Below are 23,216 nucleotides of genomic sequence, written 5' to 3'. Positions count from 1 at the left end.
ATTCTCTAATTGTAGAGATCAAATTTTAACTTTGCCAACTAAAAAAACCAAGATCGAAGTTTGCTACAAATGCAGGACCAAAATGATATTTAACCCTACAAAATATGTCCAAAATGTCTAAAAAGCAAAAAAGTGTTCAAACTTCAAATAAAATGAGCATGTCCCTAGTCCAATATACAAGGTGCTCCTAAAGTGCTAACTTGCATTTCCCCAACGTTCCCTCGCATCTCTCTCTCTCTCTCTCTCTCTCTCTCTCTCTCTCTCTCTCTCTCTCTCTCTCTCTCTGTTGAGCAATCCTTAGCAGCAATCACTGTGGTGTGGCAATGGAGGGAGGGACAAGCAAGAAGAAAGCATCACCTCTCTCTTTGGAGCAATTCATCTCCATTACAAACCCTCTTCTCGACTTGGAAAAGGTACCAACTTTCTCTATCTCTTCCCTTCTCTTCATCCATTTATCAAATCGAATTAACACACGCTGCAATCTAAAGTTTTCAACTTTCGGATACCCTTTATCTCAATTGTAAGTTTAGGTCCAATTTTACACCGTGTAGATGAAAAAGATGAAAACTTTCAAAGACTAGTTTTGTTGGGTCGTTTCAGAAAAGATGAAATGATGATGGTTCTGCATTTCAGTTTCATTCTTTGTTTTGTTTATGGCTTAGGAAGCTGAGATATCGAGCTCAATCGCCACAGGTTCGTCCAGGAATTTGGATACTGCTCAAAAGAGGGGTTCCACAATCCTCAACTTGAAGTGTGTGGATGTTCAGGTTACTTGATTTTCTGTTCATCATTTTTGTTTTCTCCATTTTCTTTGTGAATGTTTGAAACTGTTATTAAAGGGAATACAAGATGGCATTGAAAGTGGAACTTTATATTTATCTTATTTCACCAATGTTGATATTTTAAGAGTTTCAAGAGGAAATAGTTAAGTTTACAGTTGATTTTTAATGTTTTACTGTGTTGAATTGGAGCTTCAATTTACATGGTATTCTTATATTGTGCCCTTCCTCTTGTTTATTCTGAAAATAGTCAGGTCTTATGGGAAAGTCTCTGATCGAATTCCAGTCCACAAAAGGAGATGTACTTCCTCCACACAAGGTAAAGGATTGACTTTATTTAATCAGTTTCATCTGCTCAATATCTAACTGGCTTTACTGGTTGAGTCAGATATAAGTAGTTTTTTAATAGTGTTTTATGTGAACCTACTTTTATTGTATGCATTTCTTATTTCTTATTCCCACTAAAAGAACTCGCTTTGAGCACTTTGAGACTGGTATGAGTATGTCAACAAAAAGGATGCCTCAATAACATCTTGAAGCACCATGTATTTAAATTCAAATTCATATTATATTACTTTGAGGGAGTTAACGGGGTCTTCTTTTTCGCAGTTTGGTACTCATGACGTTGTTGTTTTAAAACTCAACAAGGCTGATTTAGGTTCTCCTGCTCTTGGACAAGGTGTAGTTTACAGGTTAAAGGTATATGATTGATTCACTTTGTATCTATAGAAAATGATTGTCCCGCCTTTAGATATTACTTTGACTTGACGTCTTGATACAATTCCTAACAGGACTCGTCAATTACTGTTGCTTTTGATGATATACCAGAAGATGGTTTAAACAGTCCCCTAAGACTGGAAAAAGTAGCAAACGAGGTATGCTGATTGCTGAAAAATTCATAGCTGCGTGTCATTTCTTGAATAGAATAGTAATGTGGTTTGAATTTACATATATTAGTTACTATTGAGAGATTTGGTAAAATTGACATATCTATAGGTTTGCATAAAATATATGAATTGCACCAATAGGACCTTAATTTGAAGTTTTGACTATCCCTTTTGGTTACTTAGTTTTCTGTTGTGTCAGCATCTTGCCTGACACTTTTATCTTCTTTTTTTAATCTTTTTCTTGATCCTGGGTTCTGATATACTGCAAATATTTATTGTTCATGCAGGTGACATATCGCAGGATGAAAGATGCACTAATACAATTGAGTAAAGGAGTGCATAAGGGTCCTGCTGCTGATCTAATTCCTGTCTTGTTTGGGGAGAAGCTGCCAACTGTGTCCAAGAAGGATGTATCCTTCTCTCCCTTTAATACCAATCTTGATCACTCTCAGGTGTGTAACTTAGTTTTTTGCACGACCATTGTATTTGTTATAACTTAAATTTTTTCTACTTTTTATAATCTATTTTTGTTCAATGTATTATTTCATCTAAGGGTGCATATGCCTTTGTAATTAACATAAATCATATTTCTCTATTAGTTATCTGTTTACGCATTTGATGCATGCTTATTCTGGCAGTAGAGTCACTTCTTTTAGGGGAATCTAAAAGAATTGTGATTTAGGAACATCTGTCAAATCTTTTCAATTGTGGAACATTAACCACTAGATTGTTAATTAGCATTCAAAGAGTATTTGATATTTCTGCTTGAGTATTTCATTGTTTTTTGCTTTGCACGTCTGCCTTATGTTCACAAAAAAAAATTCTTTCTGTTTTTATCTCCAAAGAAAGATGCAATTTCAAAAGCCCTATCATCAAAGAACGTGTTCTTGCTACATGGACCACCTGGAACAGGAAAAACTACAACAGTTGTGGAAATCATATTACAAGAAGTGAAACGTGGATCTAAGATTCTTGCTTGTGCTGCCTCAAATATAGCTGTTGACAACATTGTTGAGCGGCTAGTTCCACACAGGTGTAATTATTTTATTACCTCTTTGGCACTAGAATAATTGGCTGGTTTTGCTGTGATTTGTGTCATAACTCGTGATAGCAGCTTTTACATCTGACAGCACAGATAAGCATAGAATAACCCTGCGGAAAATTGTTCATAGAACCAGTAATATTAGAAGGAAAGGAATATGTTTTTTCATCGTTTGAAATTCTTCTCCCTTTCCTAGACTGGATAATAATGTCTTGTAAAATTTATAATTTGAAATCCTTTTCTTATGCTTCTATTCTTACTTATTTTTGGTTGTTAATTTATCCTCATTCTGCGGTGAGATATGTTCTCCACTTGGTTTAGTTTCATCAAGTGTGTAAAATCATGTGTCAATACTCACTCATGATGTCCGACTTTTTCATCAGAGTTAAGCTGGTGAGAGTTGGTCATCCTGCGCGTTTATTGCCTCAAGTATTGGACAGTGCTCTGGATGCTCAGGTACATGATGACTACTTGTTTGAATGCTAAAATATGTTTTCGTGATATTTTTAAAGCAAGAAAAAATCATCAAAAAAACTGAGAGAATTCTAAAGGAGGATAAGAGATTCTTTGATAGGTTCTTACGGTTATGGGTTAGTTAGGGGTTAATAGTTAGTTAGTTGGGGGTGGGAGTTAGTTACACTTACAGAGTGAGTCTATAAATAAGTGAGTTAGAAAGACTATGGGGTATCTTTGTATTCATTTTGGAATTCGGGTTTAGGGAGAGTGTTGGGTCTCTCTCTTGGTTTAGGGAGTGTTTGGTATATCTCTTGTATCTTGCTCTGATTCCCAAATTCGGAATTAGGGTTCTATCATTGAAATAATATCAGTTCTTGGTTGGGTTCTATTATTCTTCTAGGCTACAATAGAACACAAAACAAAGACAGAAAAATTAAAAAAAAGCTGATACGGTCATCTCATAATACACTGCAATATTTCTAGAGATCCATGATGGAAAACCCCTCTTGAAAAACCATGTGCCTGCACCCAAATAAAAGCCAAGAAAACCACTCTGTCCCACACAAGGTGAGAAGGGAATAAATTCTGGTTAAAACTTCTGGGATCATGCTCCACACGCAGTTCCAAAGAGCATTATATTCCTTGCTACAAAGACCTTTAATATGAGAACAAGATTTGACTCATAGATTCTGTACAAATCCATTGTTCCCAAAAAATGATAAAGGCAACTTCACGACTGCCATGCAACTTAATGACGCAAAACATTTTCTTTCAGCATGATTCCTGACAAAGTCTCTCCTGTGTTTATGTATGTTTTTCTTGTCATTTTGGGAGGTATCTATTTTAAAAAATTAGTAGTAAATTACTTGGTATTCCTTTGGCATATAAGCTTCACATAAAATGTTGTATATGTCATGGATCATACCTGTTGATTTCACCCATATTGATTTATTTTTTTATATTAGGTATTACGAGGAGATAATAGTGGTCTTGCAAATGACATTCGGAAAGAAATGAAGGTGAGATTCTGAAAAGAAGTTACAGAACTCAATCTTACGTATGATTTTATTATCATTTGTCAAGATTATAAGTAGGGGGATCTAGCTGATGTTCCTTATACAGTTACTTAAGATGTTATCCTTGGTGGAAGCATTAACATCATGCTAGTAAAATTAGATTTATTTATCGGCGCTACTTTTCACAGTATATAACCTGTTTTTTTTTCAGGCATTGAATGGCAAGCTGCTGAAAACCAAAGACAAAAGTACGAGGAGGAACATACAAAAGGAACTCAGGACTCTATCCAAAGAAGAGCGGAAAAGGCAGCAGCTCGCTGTTACAGACGTAATTAAAAGTGCAGATGTAATATTAACTACTCTAACCGGGGCATCCTCTAGGAAACTAGACCACACTTCGTTTGATTTGGTAATTATTGATGAAGCTGCTCAAGCACTTGAGATTGCATGCTGGATACCTCTGCTGAAGGTATTGTTGATAGGCATATGCACTACATTCAATGGTGTTCATAACACTTACATTCTGACTTCTTTTTATCTCCTCCTGATTCCTTACTTTTTTTATAAGCCCTGATTACTTACAGATGAACTAGGTTGGTTTATGTTGCACACAAAAAATATAATTCTTACAATCTAGAATTGGAAATTTACAAATATTTGAGATTTTTTGGCTTGAGTTGCATTTTGACTACTACTGGTTTTAACCTGATTCTTTACAACAATAACAATAATAAAGAGAAATGGTGTCATCCAACAGTATCCTCCATTAAATTTCTTTAAATGTCTGAAGTGTGTTCTGAACTCCATGCAACATGGTATTTCAAATATCAAACTGAATTGAATTGGAAATTATATAAAGGAAGTTGGATATTAAAATGTGCTATCTTTTACAAAAGAGTAGTTTTGAACTGGAAAAATTAAAAGCCTGATATTAAACCTGTGCTTGATCCTGCATTAAAATATGTGGCTTTCTAATTATTATATGCATGTTATCATTTGCCATTATAATGTATTAAATGAAGAGTTCATTGTTTTAGGGTTCAAGATGTATACTTGCAGGGGACCATCTTCAACTTCCTCCAACCATTCAAAGTGCTGAAGCTGAGAAGAAAGGCTTAGGAAGAACCCTCTTTGAACGACTTGCAGAATTGTATGGAGATGAAGTCACATCTATGCTTACTGTCCAGTACCGTATGCATGAACTTATCATGAACTGGTCATCTAAAGAGCTTTACAGCAGCAAGGTGCTCCTAATTTTCAGATATTGTTGAAAACTGTAAATGAGAAAACTGATTAACATTGATTTGTAAAAGCTACAGATTCAAGAGATTACATCAGTATTTATAGAAGAGCACTTAGCTTGTTGATCAAGCTAACAATCCTAACTGATTCTGTTATGACAGCTGTTATGACAGCTCAGCATAACTAACTATGACAGCTAACACTAACTAACCCTATAACTGACTGCATACACAGTCAGCAAGCTAACTAACAGTAGCTTCTCTTACACGTTACATAGTGTACTCTAATAGACCCCCTCAAACTCAAGGTGGTGAGGAAAGGATTTTCTCAGCCACATGGAGTTTGGAACGAAGAAGCTCAAACCGGGTTGGAGAAAGAGCCTTGGTAAAAATATCTGCAAGCTGGTCTTCAGAAGGAATATGGTGAACAAAGAGAGAGCCATTCAGCACCTTTTCCCTGACAAAAAAGATATCAAGCTCCATATGCTTTGTTCTGGTGTGCAGAACAGGGTTGTGTGTTAAAGCCACAGCCCCCATGTTGTCACAGAAAACTCTAGGAGAAGAAAAGGGGACCTTGAGCTCTTGCAACAAAGATTGTATCCAAAGTAACTCAGCAGAAGTATTGGCAAGGCTCCTGTATTCAGCCTCAGTACTGGACCTAGCAACTAAGGTTTGCTTTTTGGAACTCCAAGACACCAAGTTAGGACCAAAAAACACACAAGATCCTGAGGTGGACCTTCTGTCATCAGGGTCAGAACCCCAATCAGCATCACAAAATGCAACAAGAGGAACTGTAGAGGACAAGGAACAAGGATTGAGGTGAAGACCATGATGAATAGTACCCTTAAGATACCTTAAAATACGTTTGACAGCCTTCCAATGATCTTCTAAGGGCTGGCTAAGAAACTGGCAAACTTTATTCACAGCAAAACTGATTTCTGGCCTTGTGAGAGTAGCATACTGCAGGGCACCAACAATGGACCTGTACAAGGTTGGATCTGCAAAATAATCAGACCCATACTTGCTCAACTTGGCACCACCAATCATAGGAGTAGAAATACCCTTTGCTTCCCCCATTTCAGCTCTTTCAAGTAAATCATGTATGTACTTGGTTTGAGTTAAAAGCAAGGACCTATCTTTCAAGTGATGAACCTGAACTCCAAGAAAATAATCAAGCTGACCCAGTTGCTTCAGAGAAAATTCAGAGTCAAGATTCTGCACTACTTGCTGTACCAAAGGCAGAGAATTGCCAGTAATGATGATATCATCCACATAAACAAGAATGTATATGACTGAACCTTTTATGTAAAAAGTAAACAAGGATGGATCACACTTGCTAGGTGTGAACCCATACTTAACTAAGGCTGACTTTAACCTTTCAAACCATGCTCTAGGGGCCTGTTTGAGGCCATAGAGAGCTTTGTGTAGCTTGCACACAAGTGTAGTATCTGAATTCTGAAAACCAGTAGGTTGAGTCATATAAACCTCCTCTTGGAGAGCTCCATTAAGAAAGGCATTATTCACATCTAATTGGTGAATATGCCACTGCTTGGTGATGGCCAAAGTGAGAATAAGTCTGATTGTAATAGGTTTGACCACTGGTGAAAATGTTTCTGAATAGTCAAAGCCTTTAACTTGATGATATCCTTTGGCAACAAGCCTAGCTTTATACCTATTAATGGTTCCATCTGCATTCTCTTTAATTCTAAATACCCATTTGCATCCAATAGGCTTCCTATCCTTAGGAAGAGGGACCAAAGTCCAGGTACCATTAGCCATCAAAGCATCATATTCTGCCTGCATTGCAGTTTGCCATTTGGGATCCTTAAGAGCCTGTTTGGTAGTTGTTGGTTCTGCCTGAGTAAGAAGCAAGGTGGGGAACAATCTAGGCATGACAATGCCAGACTTGGCCCTTGTCTGCATAGGGTGAACATTCCCAACTGGTTGAGGAACAGAACCAGCAGAAGAAGATGTAGATGACTGATGTCCTTGGGCTGCTGAACCAGAAGAAGCTGAGGGCAAGGGAGAATGCATGGGCTGCTGCTGGACAGAAGAAACACTGTCTGCATTGTGCTCAGGAGAAGGTGCAGAAATAGCAGCAGCAGTATTAGGTTGCTGAATGTGTGCAGCAGCAGGTATGAGAGGAATAACAGAAGACAATCCTTGTCCAGAAGTTGCACTCTCATTAGGATTAAACAGTGCATGATAGGGGTATGTAAACTCATCAAAAATGACATCCTTGGAGATGTATATCTTGCCTTCATTGTCCATGCACTTGTAACCCTGATGTGTAGAAGAGTATCCAATAAACACACAAAGCTTGGATCTCAAAGACAACTTGGAGTGAGTATAAGGTCTGAGATGTGGATAACAAGCACAGCCAAAGACCTTGAGAAGCTTATAATCAGGTTGCACCTTGAAGAGCTTAAAGTAAGGACTAACATTGCCCAAAACTGAGGTAGGCAATCTGTTGATGAGAAACACAGCTGCAAGGAAAGCATGATCCCAAAACTGATATGGCAAATGAGCATGTGCTAGCAAGGAAAGACCTGTTTCAATTATATGGCGATGCTTGCGCTCTACACTACCATTTTGATGATGTGTGTAGGGACAAGTAAGCCTATGAACAATCCCTAACTTAGTGAAATAGGGTGTTAAAGGCTTAAATTCTGTTCCATTATCAGTTTGAACTGATTTAAGTTTTAAACTGAATTTTAACTCAACCATGGCTTGAAACTGAAGGAAAACAGAACATGTATCAGACTTCTTCTTAATGGGAAAAATCCAAGTAAAGCGAGAATAGGCATCAACACAAGTAAGAAAGTATGAAAATCCACAAGAGGACTCAATGGAAGCTGGTCCCCATAAATCAGCAAACACAAGTTCCAAAGGAGAATGATAAACAGTACTAGAAGAATGAGAAGGTAGTCTATGTGATTTAGAGAGACAACAAGCTGAACAAACTGTAAATTTTGCTTTATTAGGTACTGGAATATTACAACTATTGAGAGCTGAATGCAAAGCCTCATGATGAGGATGTCCTAGTCTAGAGTGCCATAAACCATAAGAGGTTGGGCATACAATAGTAGATGATTTATTACTAGAACTAGGAATAGTAGAACTAGGGAAAACAGCTGACAAGGCAGAAACTGAATCTGAAACAGCAACTGGAGGCAAGGAACTTGGAACTTGAACAGAAGATCTCTTGGAAAGAGAAGGAGTGTGCATGCCTTCAAAGACATACAAGCCATCTGGACCAACATGACCTTTAAGAAGAACCCTAGAGGTGACCTGACATTTCACAACACAAAAAGAGGAGTGAAACTCAAAGTAAACATTATTATCTCTTGCAAATTTACTCACACTAACCAGATTTTTGGTTATATCAGGAACTAAAAGCAGATTTTTGAGAGTGAGTGTGGTGTTAGTATGATAGGGAGAGGGAAAGGAAGCAGATCCTATAGAGAGGATTGGCAAACCTTGTCCATTCCCCATGAAGATGTGATCATTACCAGCAAGAGAAACACTATCTGAGACAACTGATGCATCATTAGTCACATGGTGAGTTGCACCAGAATCAGGGAACCAAGTGCTCAGATTTGCTGAGGCAGAAGAGCCTCCTGCTTGTGATGAACCTGTGATCATAGCTTGAGGTGGTCTTGCATTGTAATTTCCAGGTCTGTGCCCTACACTTGTGAACTGAGAAGAGGATGAATTATTCCAAGGTGTACCAGCAAAAGGATGAAAACCAAACTGCTGAGGACCAAAAGGAAATCCTGGAAAAGAGGAACCAGGTCCAGAGTATTGTTGTTGTCCAAACTGAGTTGGATTTCCAAACTGAGGAGAACCACAGTAAGGAGAGAAACCAAACTGAGGCATAGGAACCATAGGGAAATTAGGAAATTGCATTCCATAGCCTGAGTTCATGCCAGACATGCCAATAGAAGGAGTGGAAGATGCACGATGATAGCAGATACTGGCATCATGACCATACTTCTTGCAGATCTGACATTGCACACTGCGATTGTTGCCTCTGCCTCCGCCACGTCCATTGTAGCCACCGCGAGAGTTGTTGCCTCCGCCACGTCCATTATAACCACCACGACCACGCGAATCAGAGAAACCACTGCGCTCATCACCGCGCTCATCAAAGGAGCGCTCCTCATAGGAAGAATCGACGGAACTGGAAGCATAATTTGCCTCAGAAGGCACCGGCGACGGCGCCGACGATGGAGGTTGCGTCGCTGGCGGCAGCGAAGCCTGCGTCAGCAGCGCCGATGGAGGATTCGCAGTAACCTGACGAGATCGAGCGCGATCTAGCCGGGCTTCATGCGCGATAATCATTGCTTCGATCTGCGAGATTGAACTCGGTGTTTCACGATTATAGACAATCGTTTGGAGATGACTGTAATCCTCTGGCAAACCATCAAAAATTGCTTCCAATTGTTCACGATAGGAGATTGGATCTCCAATAGTGATCAACGCATTAACAATCGACTTGATACGTTTGAGATACTCGGAACACGACTTCGATCCCTTGGAGATGGATCGAATTTCAGATCGCAATTGCGTTGACTGTGCGAGAGAGTGTGCTTGGAAGAAATCGAGCACTGCCTCCCACACTTGCCACGACTGAGAACAGTTCACCACCGTAGGAAGCACCGATGGCGAAAGAGACGAGAGTAACCACGTGAACAGAGCAGAGTCTTGCTGCTCCCAGATTTGATATGCAGGATTCTCCACTGCATTCACACGATCTTCTTCACTGAGAAATCGTGGTGGAATCTCAGGACGAGCAAGATAACTCTGCAATCGATGCGTACGAACGATCCCTTCCACATGCTGCTTCCATGAAAGAAAATTCGTATCATCAAGCTTCAGTGAAAGCTTGTGAACAAGAGTTGAGGAACTCAACTGTGGTTGAGCCACTGCAACTGGAACGGGAATCGGAATCTCAGGAGCTTCTTCAGCCATGGTGAAGAAAATGAAGAAGAAAAATTTGAGAAGAGAGACCTCAAGGATCGTACCCTGCTCTTGATACCATGTTGAAAACTGTAAATGAGAAAACTGATTAACATTGATTTGTAAAAGCTACAGATTCAAGAGATTACATCAGTATTTATAGAAGAGCACTTAGCTTGTTGATCAAGCTAACAATCCTAACTGATTCTGTTATGACAGCTGTTATGACAGCTCAGCATAACTAACTATGACAGCTAACACTAACTAACCCTATAACTGACTGCATACACAGTCAGCAAGCTAACTAACAGTAGCTTCTCTTACACGTTACATAGTGTACTCTAATAGATATCGTCTTCATATTTTAACACTATAAAGCGTACCTTTTTTGTAAACCACTAGAAAAGAGAACCCCAATCCTGAACTGAAAGGTCAGATTATGCTGGGGCATTAGCATTTTGTTATATCATCATTAATTTATGTGATAACAGATCAAGGCTCATCCAAGTGTTGCTGCACATATGCTGTATGATCTTGAGGATGTGAAGAGGACATCTTCAACTGAACCTACGCTGCTTCTCATAGACATAGCTGGGTATGTTGGATTACTTGTTCAAATATCTATATTCTTAGAACTACCTGATTAGTCTGGACATGTGGAATGAAGACACAAATTTCATCATAATAAAAATTGCTATACCATATTCTCTATATAATGATTTTGCATTTTGGATTCTATATTCAGTCAGTTTCCCCCTATCTAGTCAAGAATTTGATTATATTATTGAACTTCTATGAGGAAGCTGAAGAGAGAAAGAAGTCTTCATATTTATATGATGCCAATATAGGTTGTTTGATATCAATAGGTGCATTCAGTCAGAAATATAATGAAACTGCATATATTGATTTGATTCAGATGCGATATGGAAGAGAAGAAAGATGAAGATGAAAGCACACTTAATGAAGGTGAAGCTGAGGTTGCTATGGCTTATGCAAAGAGATTAGTGCAAAGCGGGGTGCTTCCATCTGATATTGGAATTATTACCCCATATGCAGCCCAGGTATAGAATTGTTCTGTACGAACTTATACTGTAAAAGCTTTGGTAGTTTTATGCAGGGTTGTTAATGGCGGATAGCGTAGTGTAGCGGCAAGCCCCCAAAAAACGCTATTTTGAGCGCTATAGCGGCAAATAGCACAAATAGCGGTGAATAGTGGAGTAGCGGTGAACCCCCAGGGCGCTACGCTATAGGCTATTGCGCTGCTATAGCGCGCTATTAACAAACCTGGTTTTATGAAGGATGACCATACGGTAGGTGTTGTCCTAACTCCTTTTAACTAGTATGGCAGGTTGTTTTGCTCAGGATGTTGAGAAACAAGGAGGACCGGCTGAAGGATGTTGAAATCTCAACAGTTGATGGCTTCCAAGGGAGGGAGAAGGAGGCCATTATTATATCAATGGTTAGATCAAATTCAAAAAATGAGGTATTTCTAACAAGTCTGCTTGTTTATTTGCTTCATATAGGTTTTTCATTGGATCAGATTGACTGGATAAACCGAATATCCAAATCAAATCAGTTAATAGTACCAAAACTCTCTCATCTCTGCGACAATTGCCCTATGCCAGTCATGGAAACACCAGTTTTCGATTCTCCAACTTACACCTCACCATGCTACCAGTCACCAAACAATTGATATCTATCCCATTGGAATTATTTTTTTATTTACCCATGCGTACTTAACACTACGGACCCTGGCTTCCGAAAATAACAGTTAACTGGTAGTTTTCAAAAATGTATCCCATTGATAAAACTTACAGGGTCGCTTATGATGCTTCTTTCCAGAGGTATCACCACCAATCACTAATCTTGATAGATATCAATAGTTTGGTGATTGGTGCCGAGGTGAGGTGAGTTGTAAGTTGGAGAATCAAACACTGGTATTTCCAATTCCGTGGCTGCAGTCTGCATAGAGCCATTGTCGCAGAGATGAGAGTTTTCCTGTACCCAATTAAGCGAGACAGTTTTAGTACCATTAATTGATTTGATTTGAATTATTCGGTTTATTTAGAGAGAATTTTAGCATAACCATGAAGATTAAGAGAAGAGACTTGGAATATATGTTTCAGGTGGGCTTTCTGAGTGATCGTCGGCGAATGAATGTCGCTGTGACACGGGCAAGAAGGCAATGCTGTCTTGTCTGTGATACTGAGACAGTCAGCAGTGATGGCTTTCTAAAGCGATTGATTGAGTATTTTGAAGAGCACGCTGAATATCAGAGTGCATCGGAGTACCAGAATGAGTAGGCGGAACTCCCAAGGTTAAGATTGCTATTGCTCCTCTGGTGTGATCAATTTGTTGATTTTGGTGATGTTGGCATGTTGCTAATAGATCTTTGAAGGTTTCTCAAATCTCTTATGCTATTTGGAATGGAAGGAAGTTGATTGTCCATGGAAGAAAGAAGACCATTTATTTAGAAGAAAAAAATTCTTGGTCCTACATTTTATTACTTTGAGAGTCATACCGAAGTAAAATTTACACTATCAAGCTTATAAAAATATCATTTTGATACTTAGTTCTATACTTGTTGAGTATCTATTTTATACTTAGTATATGAAGCTTATAAACATGTCATTTTTAGTCTATAATTCTTTTCCCAAACTTGTTCAAATTTGTTAAATTATTGCATGAATGAGATCTATGGGGGGAAATAGTGTTTGTTATACTTGACTAGGTCAAGTTTCTGATTTTGACTCAACTGATGATTTTAACAGGGACTAAAAGTTAGAAGTTAACACTCCCCCAAAGTGCTAATAATAAATATTTCTATTACTACTCGCCTGATATTTTTCTCTCCATTCTCTACCAATTACTGAACTAAGCTCCTTTCTAGCTACTTTCCTACTCTTCATTGCTGCCAATAGATTGAAATTCAGCAGACACAAGACAAACAGCAATATTGTAGCAGTAGAACCAAAACCGTCTCATCTATAGCTTAGGCTGATATACTAACAACCCATTTGGATGCAAACCAAAATGCACTTATTGGAGCTTATCCCGTGCTTATTTCTAGTAGATAAGCTCTAATAAGCTCGTATGCAAACGGGCTCTAAGTTATCTAACTAGGTTTTAACTGCATAGAAGCTAAGGTAGTTCTCTTTCTTTTCTTGACAAAGCTACAAGATTCTTAAAAGTTCCAAATGGAAGTTGAGAAATTAAGCTCATCATTCATGTCATATGCTTCTTCAAGCTGGATGATGTCTTCTGATTCCTGAATACCTGCAATTAATGCCTCCCAGTTAACACTGTTGTCAGAAAACACTCCCAGTTGATCATTGTCATCTCTTGACACAGCTTCATTCACCGTTGAACTTCCCGAGCTATCAGCTCTTTCTGAATGTCTTTCTTCTTTCAGTATTCCCAGCTGCTGAAGAAACTCATGGAGGTCTATCTGGGGTTTCTCCTGAAGATCTCCAAGCATGGCCTCGGGCAACGTTTGAGCATCTTTTTCTGCGGAAGGCTTTTCGGCATTATTTTTGCTGCCAACAGTCATAATTTCTTCCTTAGAAGGTGGTTGAGTAACAACTGCATTCTGCTTAAGCTCTTGCAACCTCTGATGAATGAAATGAACACTAGGTTGAGCATTTACATTGAGTGCTCCACAAGTAGGAAACATTGACATGAAGTTCTTGGAAGGCAACCATTTGAACTTTCCTGATTTGATAGGTGCAGCATTGGAGCTTGGTTGCAAGTGGGGAAGGTTAAGGTATGCATCCGGTCCATAAAGTCTCCTTGCAGCCTCATCATAAGCCATGGCGGCTTCTTCAGCCGTGGTGAAAGAACCGAGCCAGAGCCTGGTTCTCTTCTTCGGCTCTCTTATCTCAGCAACCCATTTGCCCCACGTTCTTTGCCTAACGCCTCGATACTCGCACGAAGCGTTCTGGGGGCCACCTTTCCCTCTGGTTGGCCCTTTCTTCCATGGCTTCAAGGCAGAGGACCTCTTGCAAGTATGATCCATGGTTGATTGATAGTTGGAAAAGGGAAGGTAGTGAGTGCTGCTGGGATATCTCAGTGTTTGGTGATACTTGGAAGTGCATGAGAATGTAAGGCGCGGAATATGTAGGAGCAAGAGTGTAGGTCGGTATAAATGTTTTCACGTTTAGAGAAGTAACAAAGCCCATGTGACCGTTACTTAGTACGCAGATTGTTTCAAATCCTGTTTCTGTTTTTGTGAAAAATAGAACATGCTAATAAATTGATTTTGTTGTTAAAACAATCTTAATAGTTATAACATGTTTTGATAAGCTTATTTTTGCTAATAATCAATTCTAGTAGTTAGAAGCTACTTAGTGCATGTTTGGATTGACGTTGTCAAAATTGATTTTGGTAAAATTGATTATAGTAAATGTGAATTGAAAGTGATGTGATTTATGTTTCGATTATTTATGAGAAAAAAAAAGTGGCTTTAGTTGGGTAATGTGAAAACCAATTTTAAAATCTAAAAATTGATTATGTTCAATGCAAAACTTACTCACTCTAACTTTTAGGAGAATTGATTTTGGGACTGAATAATTTTGCAAAATGACTCAAACATCCACATTGTCATCCAAGATTGATTTTATTCTTAGAATTGATTTTATTCTATTAGAATTAATTTTGAATTTCTCAAATGCAGACCAAACACTCGTAAAAGCTTCTTTTCATAATTAATTTTAACTTTAAAATCAATTGTAGAAGAATTTTCGTGTATAGCGCATGATCTTTAACACATTGAAGATAATTATATTTTGTTTAATACACAAACAAGGCAAACATCCGTTTCTTTGTTTTCGTTAAGTGAAAGAGATAAGGCTTAATCCTCAAATTGGTCCCTGTCTTTGTGTCGCCGTCTGATCTAAGTCCCTCACCGGAAAAATTTGTGGAAAAGGTCCTCATCAATGCAAAACGTCTAGAGCAGGTCCTCGCCGGAGCCCGAAGCTCCGGCGAGTGATGATTTGGCACGCTGACTGGTTTAATGATGCTGACTTGGCATTAAAAAAAATAAAAAATAAACAACACATCAGAATTTTTATTTTATTTAAAAAAAATTAAAACCAATTGACAAAACTAACCCTAAAACTTAATTAACCAAAACAATTAACAAACTAACCCTAAAATAAAAACAATCTACAGAAGACGGTTCTTCCTCCTTTGAACACAGCCAAGAGCTGCTTGCAGATCAAAAGAAGAGGTTGAGAGAATGTCATTAGCAGCTTCCATCTCAACCTGCGACACCTCCTTCGCCTTGAAACCCTGAGCCAGACTCTCGTTCGAACCCTGCAACCGGCTCACCAATAGCATTCACGGTCAGATCGAAGAGAGGAGGAAGAAATCCAAATCGAAGAGAAGGAGTAAGAAACCCAGATCGAAGAGAGAAGGAAGAAACTCAAATCGAAGGGAGGAGGAAGCAAGACAGATCGAAAAGAAGAAGAGGAAGCTTTGTTTCATACCCATACCAAATCTGTCTTCTACTTCTTCATCTTCTCCTTTGTTCTGGATCTGATTTGTGGGCTCAATATTTGGGTGAGGGTGGATTTCTGTGGTGGGTAGCAGTGGGTTTATGTTGCGGGTTGCGGGTGAGGGTGGGGTGGGGATGGGGGTGGGTTGTGGGTGAGGTGCGGTGGGTTGCGATGGGTTCTGGATGGGGGTGGGTTTTAGGGGTGGGTGGCAGGTGAGGGAGGGATGGGTTCAGAAGCTTTGTTTTGAAAGAGGAGGAGAAGGAGTTGTGTGTGGTGGCTGCTGCGCTGTGCTTCAGGTTGAGGAAGAAGGAGAAGAAATTGGCAGCCATGAGTTACAATTTTCTATTTTATTTTTTCCCAAACTGATGCATCTCTTCTTGTTCTTTGTAATTGTTCTTTCTTCCAGGCTTAAAAAAAACTAATCGAGTGTTGTTTCTGTAAAATTGGACCAAGTCATGATGAAAAGTTTATTAAATATTGAGTGATTTTCAAACTGACAGTGAAATAATCGTTAAGGCTATTGTCTTTTTAATGTCTTAGGCTAACAATTTGATCACTTTCTAACAAAATGAGGGCATAGCCCGGTTGAAGAAGCTGGAACAATAGGAACAAAGGAAGGAGGTGATGAGGAAGAAGAAGAAACTGGAATAGGAAGATCTCCATGGTTGGTTCTGATTTGAGGATTTTGATTTTGGGTTTATTTTGATTTGGGGAGTTAATTAGATTAGGTTAATTAATTTAGGGTTAGGATTAGAAATAGTTCATTTATGTTAATTACTAAACCTTAATTTAAAAAAAAATGCCACGTCAGCATCATTAAACCAGTCAGCGTGCCAAATCATCACTCGCCGGAGCTTCGGGCTCCGGCGAGTACCTGCTCCAAACGTTTTGCATTGATGTGGACCTTTTCCACAAATTTTTCCGATAAGGGACTTAGATCAGACGGCGAGACAAAGACAGGGACTAATTTGAGGATTAAGCCAAGAGATAAATCAAAATGTCCCTTTAAATAAAAAGGGGTATGCCAAAATATGCACATGTAATGTTATACTTTAGAGGCAAATTTAGTTTACAAAAACTTTAATCATGGGTTTTTCACTGTCTACAATGCTGCTACCTCTCAAAACTCTTATTTAAGAGAATGTGATCAACTTTATAGTCCATGCAAGACGCTTCAATGCAATAATCAATATTTTCTTACCCGTTGTGTTTCATTGATTGACCATTTCATTTTAGATATCCTATCTTGTTTTGGTGCTCACGGGTCATAATGTGTGGAGCTTGGATAGCAGGCGACGATGATTTTTTTTTTCCGCCTATATACTTATTTAGCCGGTCACAATATCAGGTAAAGAAGGACGGTTGTGTTAGGTCTTTAGCAGCCAATGTAACTTGTTGATTTCTTTAATAAGGATTAAACACTACTGTATTTTAATTAAGACAAATAAATAAAAAAAATAAAAAAAACTCATTTTTAGGATAAATGATATAGCTAAACTCTAAGCTTAATTATCCTAGGATAATTTGAACTGAATAGTTGGTGGGATCACGTTTTGGGCTGTACATATAACATATTTCAAATCAACTTCTTTTTTCTTATAATTAATTCTAAAATTCATAAGTTACTCATAATTTTTTCTCCTTAAAATTAAGTATACTTTTAGAATCACGAATTTCAAATATGCAGCTAGTAGAACATTTCAATGTTGACAGACAATACTACAAAGCCTTGGGCAAGAGAATGTCCTAGTTATGTTGACGGAAAAGGCCGTCACTAATTCCATTGCTGGGCACTTAAAAATTAATTTATGATGTCTCTATGGAAATTTGCAGCTAAATTCGTTAGTATTATTTACAGATTTATATCCGTCACAAAATTCTGTTTTTTTAGTAGTTTGACTAATACACATCAAATCTCTTATTTGACACTATAAAAGTTTAAAATCCCCCTTTTTTTCTTTTATTTATCTTGTGTCTGATCTTGATAAGTACAAGCAGTGATACAAGAGAGAAAAAGGAGAATTGAATGTGGTTGAGGTGGTGACTAGAAGTAGAATATTTTGCAAGTGATTGTCTTGAATGAAATCTGACACTGATCCTTGGATTCTATTTCTACAACTGGAGTTGAATTAGTCCTCGAGGAAGAAGAAGATCTTAAATAAGACTCACCTCAACATTTTTCCAAGTCACGAACCTACATTTCACATGTTGTCCTGTCACACACATCCTGATTCTCGAGACTCACTTCACCTTTATCCCATGCATTTTGTCTTTATGTCTATGTGCATGTCACAGTGACTCACTCACATTCTTCAGGTACTGAATAAGAATTGGATCAGTAATTTCAATTTTCTTCCAAGGAGGAGTTGCTAATAAGTTAAATTGGAGTAAGATAAAATAAAAGAATAACTCCTAAACAAAATCTTGTAAACATTTAAAATATATAGTGAAACAAGAGACATAACCAGTTAGCAGAACTCGTTAACAGAATCAGAGTGCAATAATCACTCACAATGGGAAAAGATTAGGAACGCACTTTGAAATAAAAGAATTTTCATCTTTGTAATTAGATTTTTTTAATCAAGTACACAGATATTCTATTTTGAGGTAGGAGTGGCCTGTGAAACATCCCTAGATAGCTTCTCCACAATTCACACTTATTTATTTCATTACGCTCTGCATGACGGTTATTGCTAGGTAGTGTGTTTGAGTAAGTAGTTAGTATAGTTTGGCGGCGTATTAAGGCCCCGTTTGGAAAAACAGCTTAATTAAGCACTTATGGTCATAAGCGCTTATGACATAAGCGCTTATTCATAAGCTATTTTTGAAAATTTATTAAAATAAATTAAAAATAAGCTGTATATAAGCATAAGCTGTTTTCATAAGCTATCCTGAGTAGCTTATGAAAATAAGCTGAAAATAGCTTATGGCCTGCCATAAGCTGTTTGTATAAGCTCTCCCAAACACTGGCATAAGAGCTTATGCTGTCAGATAAGCTCAAATAAGCTCTTCCAAACTGGGCCTAACAATTTAAGGAGTATCTTTAGTCTTTATAGGAATCAATAAATAAGATATTTATATTGAGGGACCTGATTTAATTATTATCGCAATTTTGAGGCTTTTCTAATCTCAACACTTTCTCATTTTAATTGCATTTATTTAAATTCGTGTATGATCGCAACCAACCAACTTTCAATTGAGTAAACAATGAAGTCATCCTTTGAAACCAAGTATCCTACCTTACATCCTTGGATACGATAACATGAGCTTAATCTTATATTATTTTTGTGATATAATGCACTTGCTCTTTTACATTTCTATTTAAAGCGCAATTGATCACATCAAGCATATGAAGAAATATTCGAGATGAGACATGATGGGCCTTTGGAGTACGTCCTCAAAGCCAAAGCTTCTTTCAAAGAAACAGAGTAAAAAAAAAAAAAAAAAGTCAAATATGAAAAAAGACGTGGACAAGGCCAAGGAAGAGGGACTAGAGGAGGAAGAAAAGTTCGTGACAAATTTAATGGTAATGATAGGAGTCATCAACCATTTAAAAGCAATTTTCATATTACAAATGAAAGAAGGTATGGCAAATTTAATGTTGAGGGTTTTAATTGCCTTAAATAGGATCATTTTGCTTTGGCGTGTAGAGTTAATGTTGAAGAAAAGACTAATCTTGTGATGGGAGTAAGGGAGGCTCGCCAAATCGCAGTGGGTTTGGGGGTTGTCTGCGTAACAGTTGCGGTGAGTGGATCATGGGATTCTTGGGTAGTGGTGGCTGTGGATCGGTTCTGGAGATGGAGCTCATGGCTATCTTCCACGGGTTGAGGGTGACTTGGGACAAGGGGTTCCGTCGAGTGCTTTGCTCGTCGGACTCTTTGCTTGCAGTGTCCTTGATTCGGAACCCTCCTTCGAGTTTTCATGTGCATGCAGTGATCATTGCCTGCATCCGTGCCATGTTGAGTCGCCCGTGGATGGTTCGCCTTGAACATACTCTCCGGGAAGGGAACGCTTGTGTAGACTACATGGCTAAAGCAGGAGCTTTGCAGGATCATCGTTTTGCTTTGGTTCAAGAGCCTCCGCCGGACTTGGTCTTGCTTCTGTTAGCCGATGCGAGAGGCATTTCGTTTATTAGGCGCTAGTTAGTTCTTTTTTCGTTTTCTTTGTTCTTTTTATTAGGCGCTAGTTAGTTCTTAATGAAGAAAAGACTAATCTTGTTGTTGACAAAGAAGAAAGTAAAGAGCCAACATTGTGGCTAGCACTTAATAATGGTGAGATTAATGATAAGCACTTATGGTACCATAATGAAGCAAGAAATCACATGTGTGGCTACAAGGAGAAATGTGTGGGTAGGGGTGGGAATAGGCCAGGCCGTTCGTAGGGGCCTATGACCTAGCCTACCACAGGCCCAGGACAGGCCAGGCCAAATCGGTAAATAGGTAAGGCTTAGGCTTTTTGAAAAGCTTATTTTGTTAAAAAGGTCAGGCTCAGGCCATTCAAAAAGTTTTATAAGCCTTATAGGCTAGCCTATTTAAGTAAAAATGATTAGTATTTTGTGGTGCATTGTAAATATGATTAGTATAAATATATTTTACCATTCAAAAGGTTTTTATGTCAAAGAATAGAATGTTCACTTTGAATAAAACCATTAAAGCAAAATGCTTGAAGGCTTGTATAAAAAATGAAGTTTGGAATTGGGAGAAGAAAAATGACACGTGATTTCTTGCCATATTTTGAAGAAAATTATCAAGAAGTAGTGGCAAATGATTTTTCTACCCCACCTCCTTCAATTATAGTGGTGATTTTTTTCATACATAAAACTTGAATTTAACCACCAGATTTATATTTTACCATCTTTTGTAGTAATGAAAATCCATTTTTTGCTCAAAAGCACCGGGTGTGACTTTGACTAGACTAGCCTCATTCACTTTGTTTGGTAGGATAGAGATAGAAAAGAAAGAAGTTGAGTAGAGATAAATAGTTGAGAAATAGAGTAGAGAAAAAATGATGTGGAATCTCTCTCCTCTAATTTAGTTGAATAGAGAGGGAGAAGAGAGAGTTAATTTTGTATGAAATGACATTTTTACCTTAAAATATATATTATAAATATAAACTATTTTTTTTTGATAGGAATAACTTAATAAATTCATAAAACACATCTGTAACCACTTTCTATCTCTCTTTCTTTTGAGGAGAGCTTAAAAATGTGACCCACCAAAAAGTTCTCTCTCTTCCCCCTTTGAGACATACCAAACACGGTTGATGAATATATCTCTCCTCTATCTCCCTCTCTTCTATCTCTCTCTTCATTCTCTATTTTTTTTTTTTTTTTTTTGCTCATTCTTCATTCTCTACTCTAACAAACACACGCTTATCAATTAACATAGGAAAATGTTACTTACACACCTCAAAAAGAGGTGGAAGAGGTGGAATGAGGTGAGAGATAGGAAGAAAAGAAAAAGTAAGAGAGAGAAAGTATGAGATATGATAGATGATAAGAAGAGAGAGGTAGAAACAAAAATAGGTGGAAATGAAGTGTTTAAAAAATGAGGTGTGTATATATCATTGTTGATTAACATATGACACCTTTCCTTTTCTTTCTAGACATTTATAAGAAGAAAGAGAGTATAAGTCATGAACTATTATGGGATAAAAGTGATTATTGTGATTATATTCAGCATGATGCCACGCTACTACTTCTTCAACGATAGACCTCATAAGATGTGTCCACGTTTACTTTCAGGCGAGGCAAGCACGTGATGCTCACCTATTATTTTGCGGAGGTGTCCTGGTTTGACTGAACAAATGGCTAACAGTAATACCTTCATGCATCCGCTATTTGTCCTCTTTTTCAGCCATGGCAAATTTATGAGTAAACCATAATCATGAAAATTATTATGAAATACTATATGGTATTTATGTTAGTAATTGATTATTACTACAACATAAGTAACTAAATGCAATATATTATTTGAGATATTCATATGATGATATCTCATGTTTAACTTCAATTGGATGCTCTTGTACTACACGGATATCTATTGAACATTTTACTTATTGAAGTTCTAGCAGGTAAATGTCACATCTTTCCACTCCATCAAATTTTGTATTTATGGCAGTAAAACATTCCACCAAGTGTTATCAAGAAGATAATAAGTTTCAAAAAAAAAAAAAAGAAGATAATAACATACTCTTGCTGCACAATTCTAGTTTTTCTGCCAAATTGTTGGTCTAGATCTAGCAGGTAACAACTAACAGTCATCTACTAGATGAGAATGATAGTTGGAAATTAATCAACACTATCCTGATCCCTAATACTACCTTCCAGCAAGAGAAAAGGTCAGAAAGGCCAACTACCAATCAAAACCACAATAATAATAGTAATACAAGGAAAACTAAAAAGGAAACTGTTAAACTTAGGAGACTCTGAACAGCTAGTTAAAGAGGTGATTCTTCACATATAATAGAATTATGTTAGTTATATCTCTAGTAAATGTGACACTTCTTAACACACTTTCTCAAATCTAAGACCGGACATTTGGAGTATAAAATATGTACTAATGAACATTTCGCGGGTAGCCATATACAGTGTTCTCCACTTAACGAATCTAAAACACAATCTAATGTAATATTAAAATTGAAGAGGTCTAACTTTACTAACTTTACCCAAAAAGTAATTCAAGGGATGAAGATTGTTATCTCATATAAAAATTATCCTTACCACATCTTTTGGGCAAGAACCCCCAACTGAAAAAGAGAAAACACAAATGAAAAACTAAAAGGAATTTTTTTCGAAACCTGAAATAAGCATTGAAATATGAGGTATTGTTAATCCATATGAAATTTTATTGATCAGAGTATAGAAATAGAACCCCAACCAGAAAAATTACACCGGATCAAAATTGCAAAAATCCAACATCAAATTCATTCTGTAAATCAATACAACTCCCTATAAAAAGAGGGAAATTAAGGCTCTAAATGGCAAAGATAGTTCTAGACAACATCAATTAACCAAAACAAAGAAGCAATTAATACTTGAGAAGTTAATGGTTATTCATTCATCGATCAATCCGTGAACACACAATGATACATGATACAACACACCCAACCTAGAACTAGAAGCTCAAAATTTTCTTAGGATTCAATCACAAAAAAAGAGACCCAGAAAAATTTACACGAAAAGGAGAGGATCTACTACCAGGTCATGTCATGTCATGCGGAAGAAGCGAGAGAGAGAGCGAGTCTGATGCGAGGAAAGGCACTGAAGGAGAAGAGGGAGGAGTCTCGTAGAAAATTCTGGATGGTTTGGACGAAGAGGTTGAAGCTCCGTATTGGCGG

General features: G+C 37.7%; 3 protein-coding genes across 4 annotated transcripts; 2 read left to right on the top strand and 1 right to left on the bottom strand.

The window, feature by feature from the left end:
- Positions 1–190: 190 nt before the first annotated feature.
- On the top strand, positions 191–13,014 carry LOC130730652 (uncharacterized). 2 transcript variants are annotated; one of them, XR_009016420.1, is made up of 15 exons: positions 191–413; positions 663–767; positions 1,030–1,098; positions 1,389–1,478; positions 1,571–1,654; positions 1,954–2,118; positions 2,512–2,699; positions 3,092–3,164; positions 4,130–4,183; positions 4,392–4,649; positions 5,218–5,424; positions 10,875–10,978; positions 11,300–11,444; positions 11,724–11,866; positions 12,510–12,647. XR_009016420.1 is itself a non-coding variant. In XM_057582714.1 (15 exons), the coding sequence occupies exons 1-15, from the start codon at positions 324–326 to the stop codon at positions 12,684–12,686; spliced, it is 1,944 nt and encodes a 647-aa protein (XP_057438697.1). In that variant the 5' UTR covers positions 194–323; the 3' UTR covers positions 12,687–13,014. The 2 variants fall into 2 exon arrangements, 1 of the variants encoding a protein (XP_057438697.1); XM_057582714.1 differs by having other exon boundaries at positions 194–413; positions 11,732–11,866; positions 12,510–13,014.
- Positions 13,015–13,549: 535 nt separating this feature from the next.
- On the bottom strand, positions 13,550–14,577 carry LOC130730653 (dehydration-responsive element-binding protein 2F). Its single transcript, XM_057582716.1, has one exon. It carries the CDS (start codon positions 14,396–14,398, stop codon positions 13,568–13,570), a length of 831 nt encoding a protein of 276 aa, XP_057438699.1. The 5' UTR covers positions 14,399–14,577; the 3' UTR covers positions 13,550–13,567.
- A 5,056-nt stretch (positions 14,578–19,633) lies between these two features.
- On the top strand, positions 19,634–20,020 carry LOC130725286 (uncharacterized). The gene has a single exon (XM_057576532.1). It carries the CDS (start codon positions 19,634–19,636, stop codon positions 20,018–20,020), a length of 387 nt encoding a protein of 128 aa, XP_057432515.1.
- The last annotated feature ends 3,196 nt before the right edge of the window (positions 20,021–23,216 follow it).

The sequence above is a fragment of the Lotus japonicus genome, chromosome 1 (genome assembly GCF_012489685.1).
Source record: "Lotus japonicus ecotype B-129 chromosome 1, LjGifu_v1.2".
Taxonomy (NCBI): domain Eukaryota; kingdom Viridiplantae; phylum Streptophyta; class Magnoliopsida; order Fabales; family Fabaceae; genus Lotus; species Lotus japonicus.
Note: the sequence above shows the minus strand (reverse complement) of the source record. Positions and strands in the feature narration are given on the sequence as shown.

Bases quoted from the DNA above. Each gene is read 5' to 3' on its own strand.
- LOC130730653 (XM_057582716.1), bottom strand. From the start codon at position 14,398: ATGGATCATACTTGCAAGAGGTCCTCTGCCTTGAAGCCATGGAAGAAA.
- LOC130725286 (XM_057576532.1), top strand. From the start codon at position 19,634: ATGGGATTCTTGGGTAGTGGTGGCTGTGGATCGGTTCTGGAGATGGAG.
- LOC130730652 (XM_057582714.1), top strand. From the start codon at position 324: ATGGAGGGAGGGACAAGCAAGAAGAAAGCATCACCTCTCTCTTTGGAG. The intron at 1,099-1,388 runs GTAAAGGATTGA...TCTTTTTCGCAG, and splicing joins ATGTACTTCCTCCACACAAG to TTTGGTACTCATGACGTTGT. The intron at 11,867-12,509 runs GTATTTCTAACA...TATATGTTTCAG, and splicing joins GATCAAATTCAAAAAATGAG to GTGGGCTTTCTGAGTGATCG.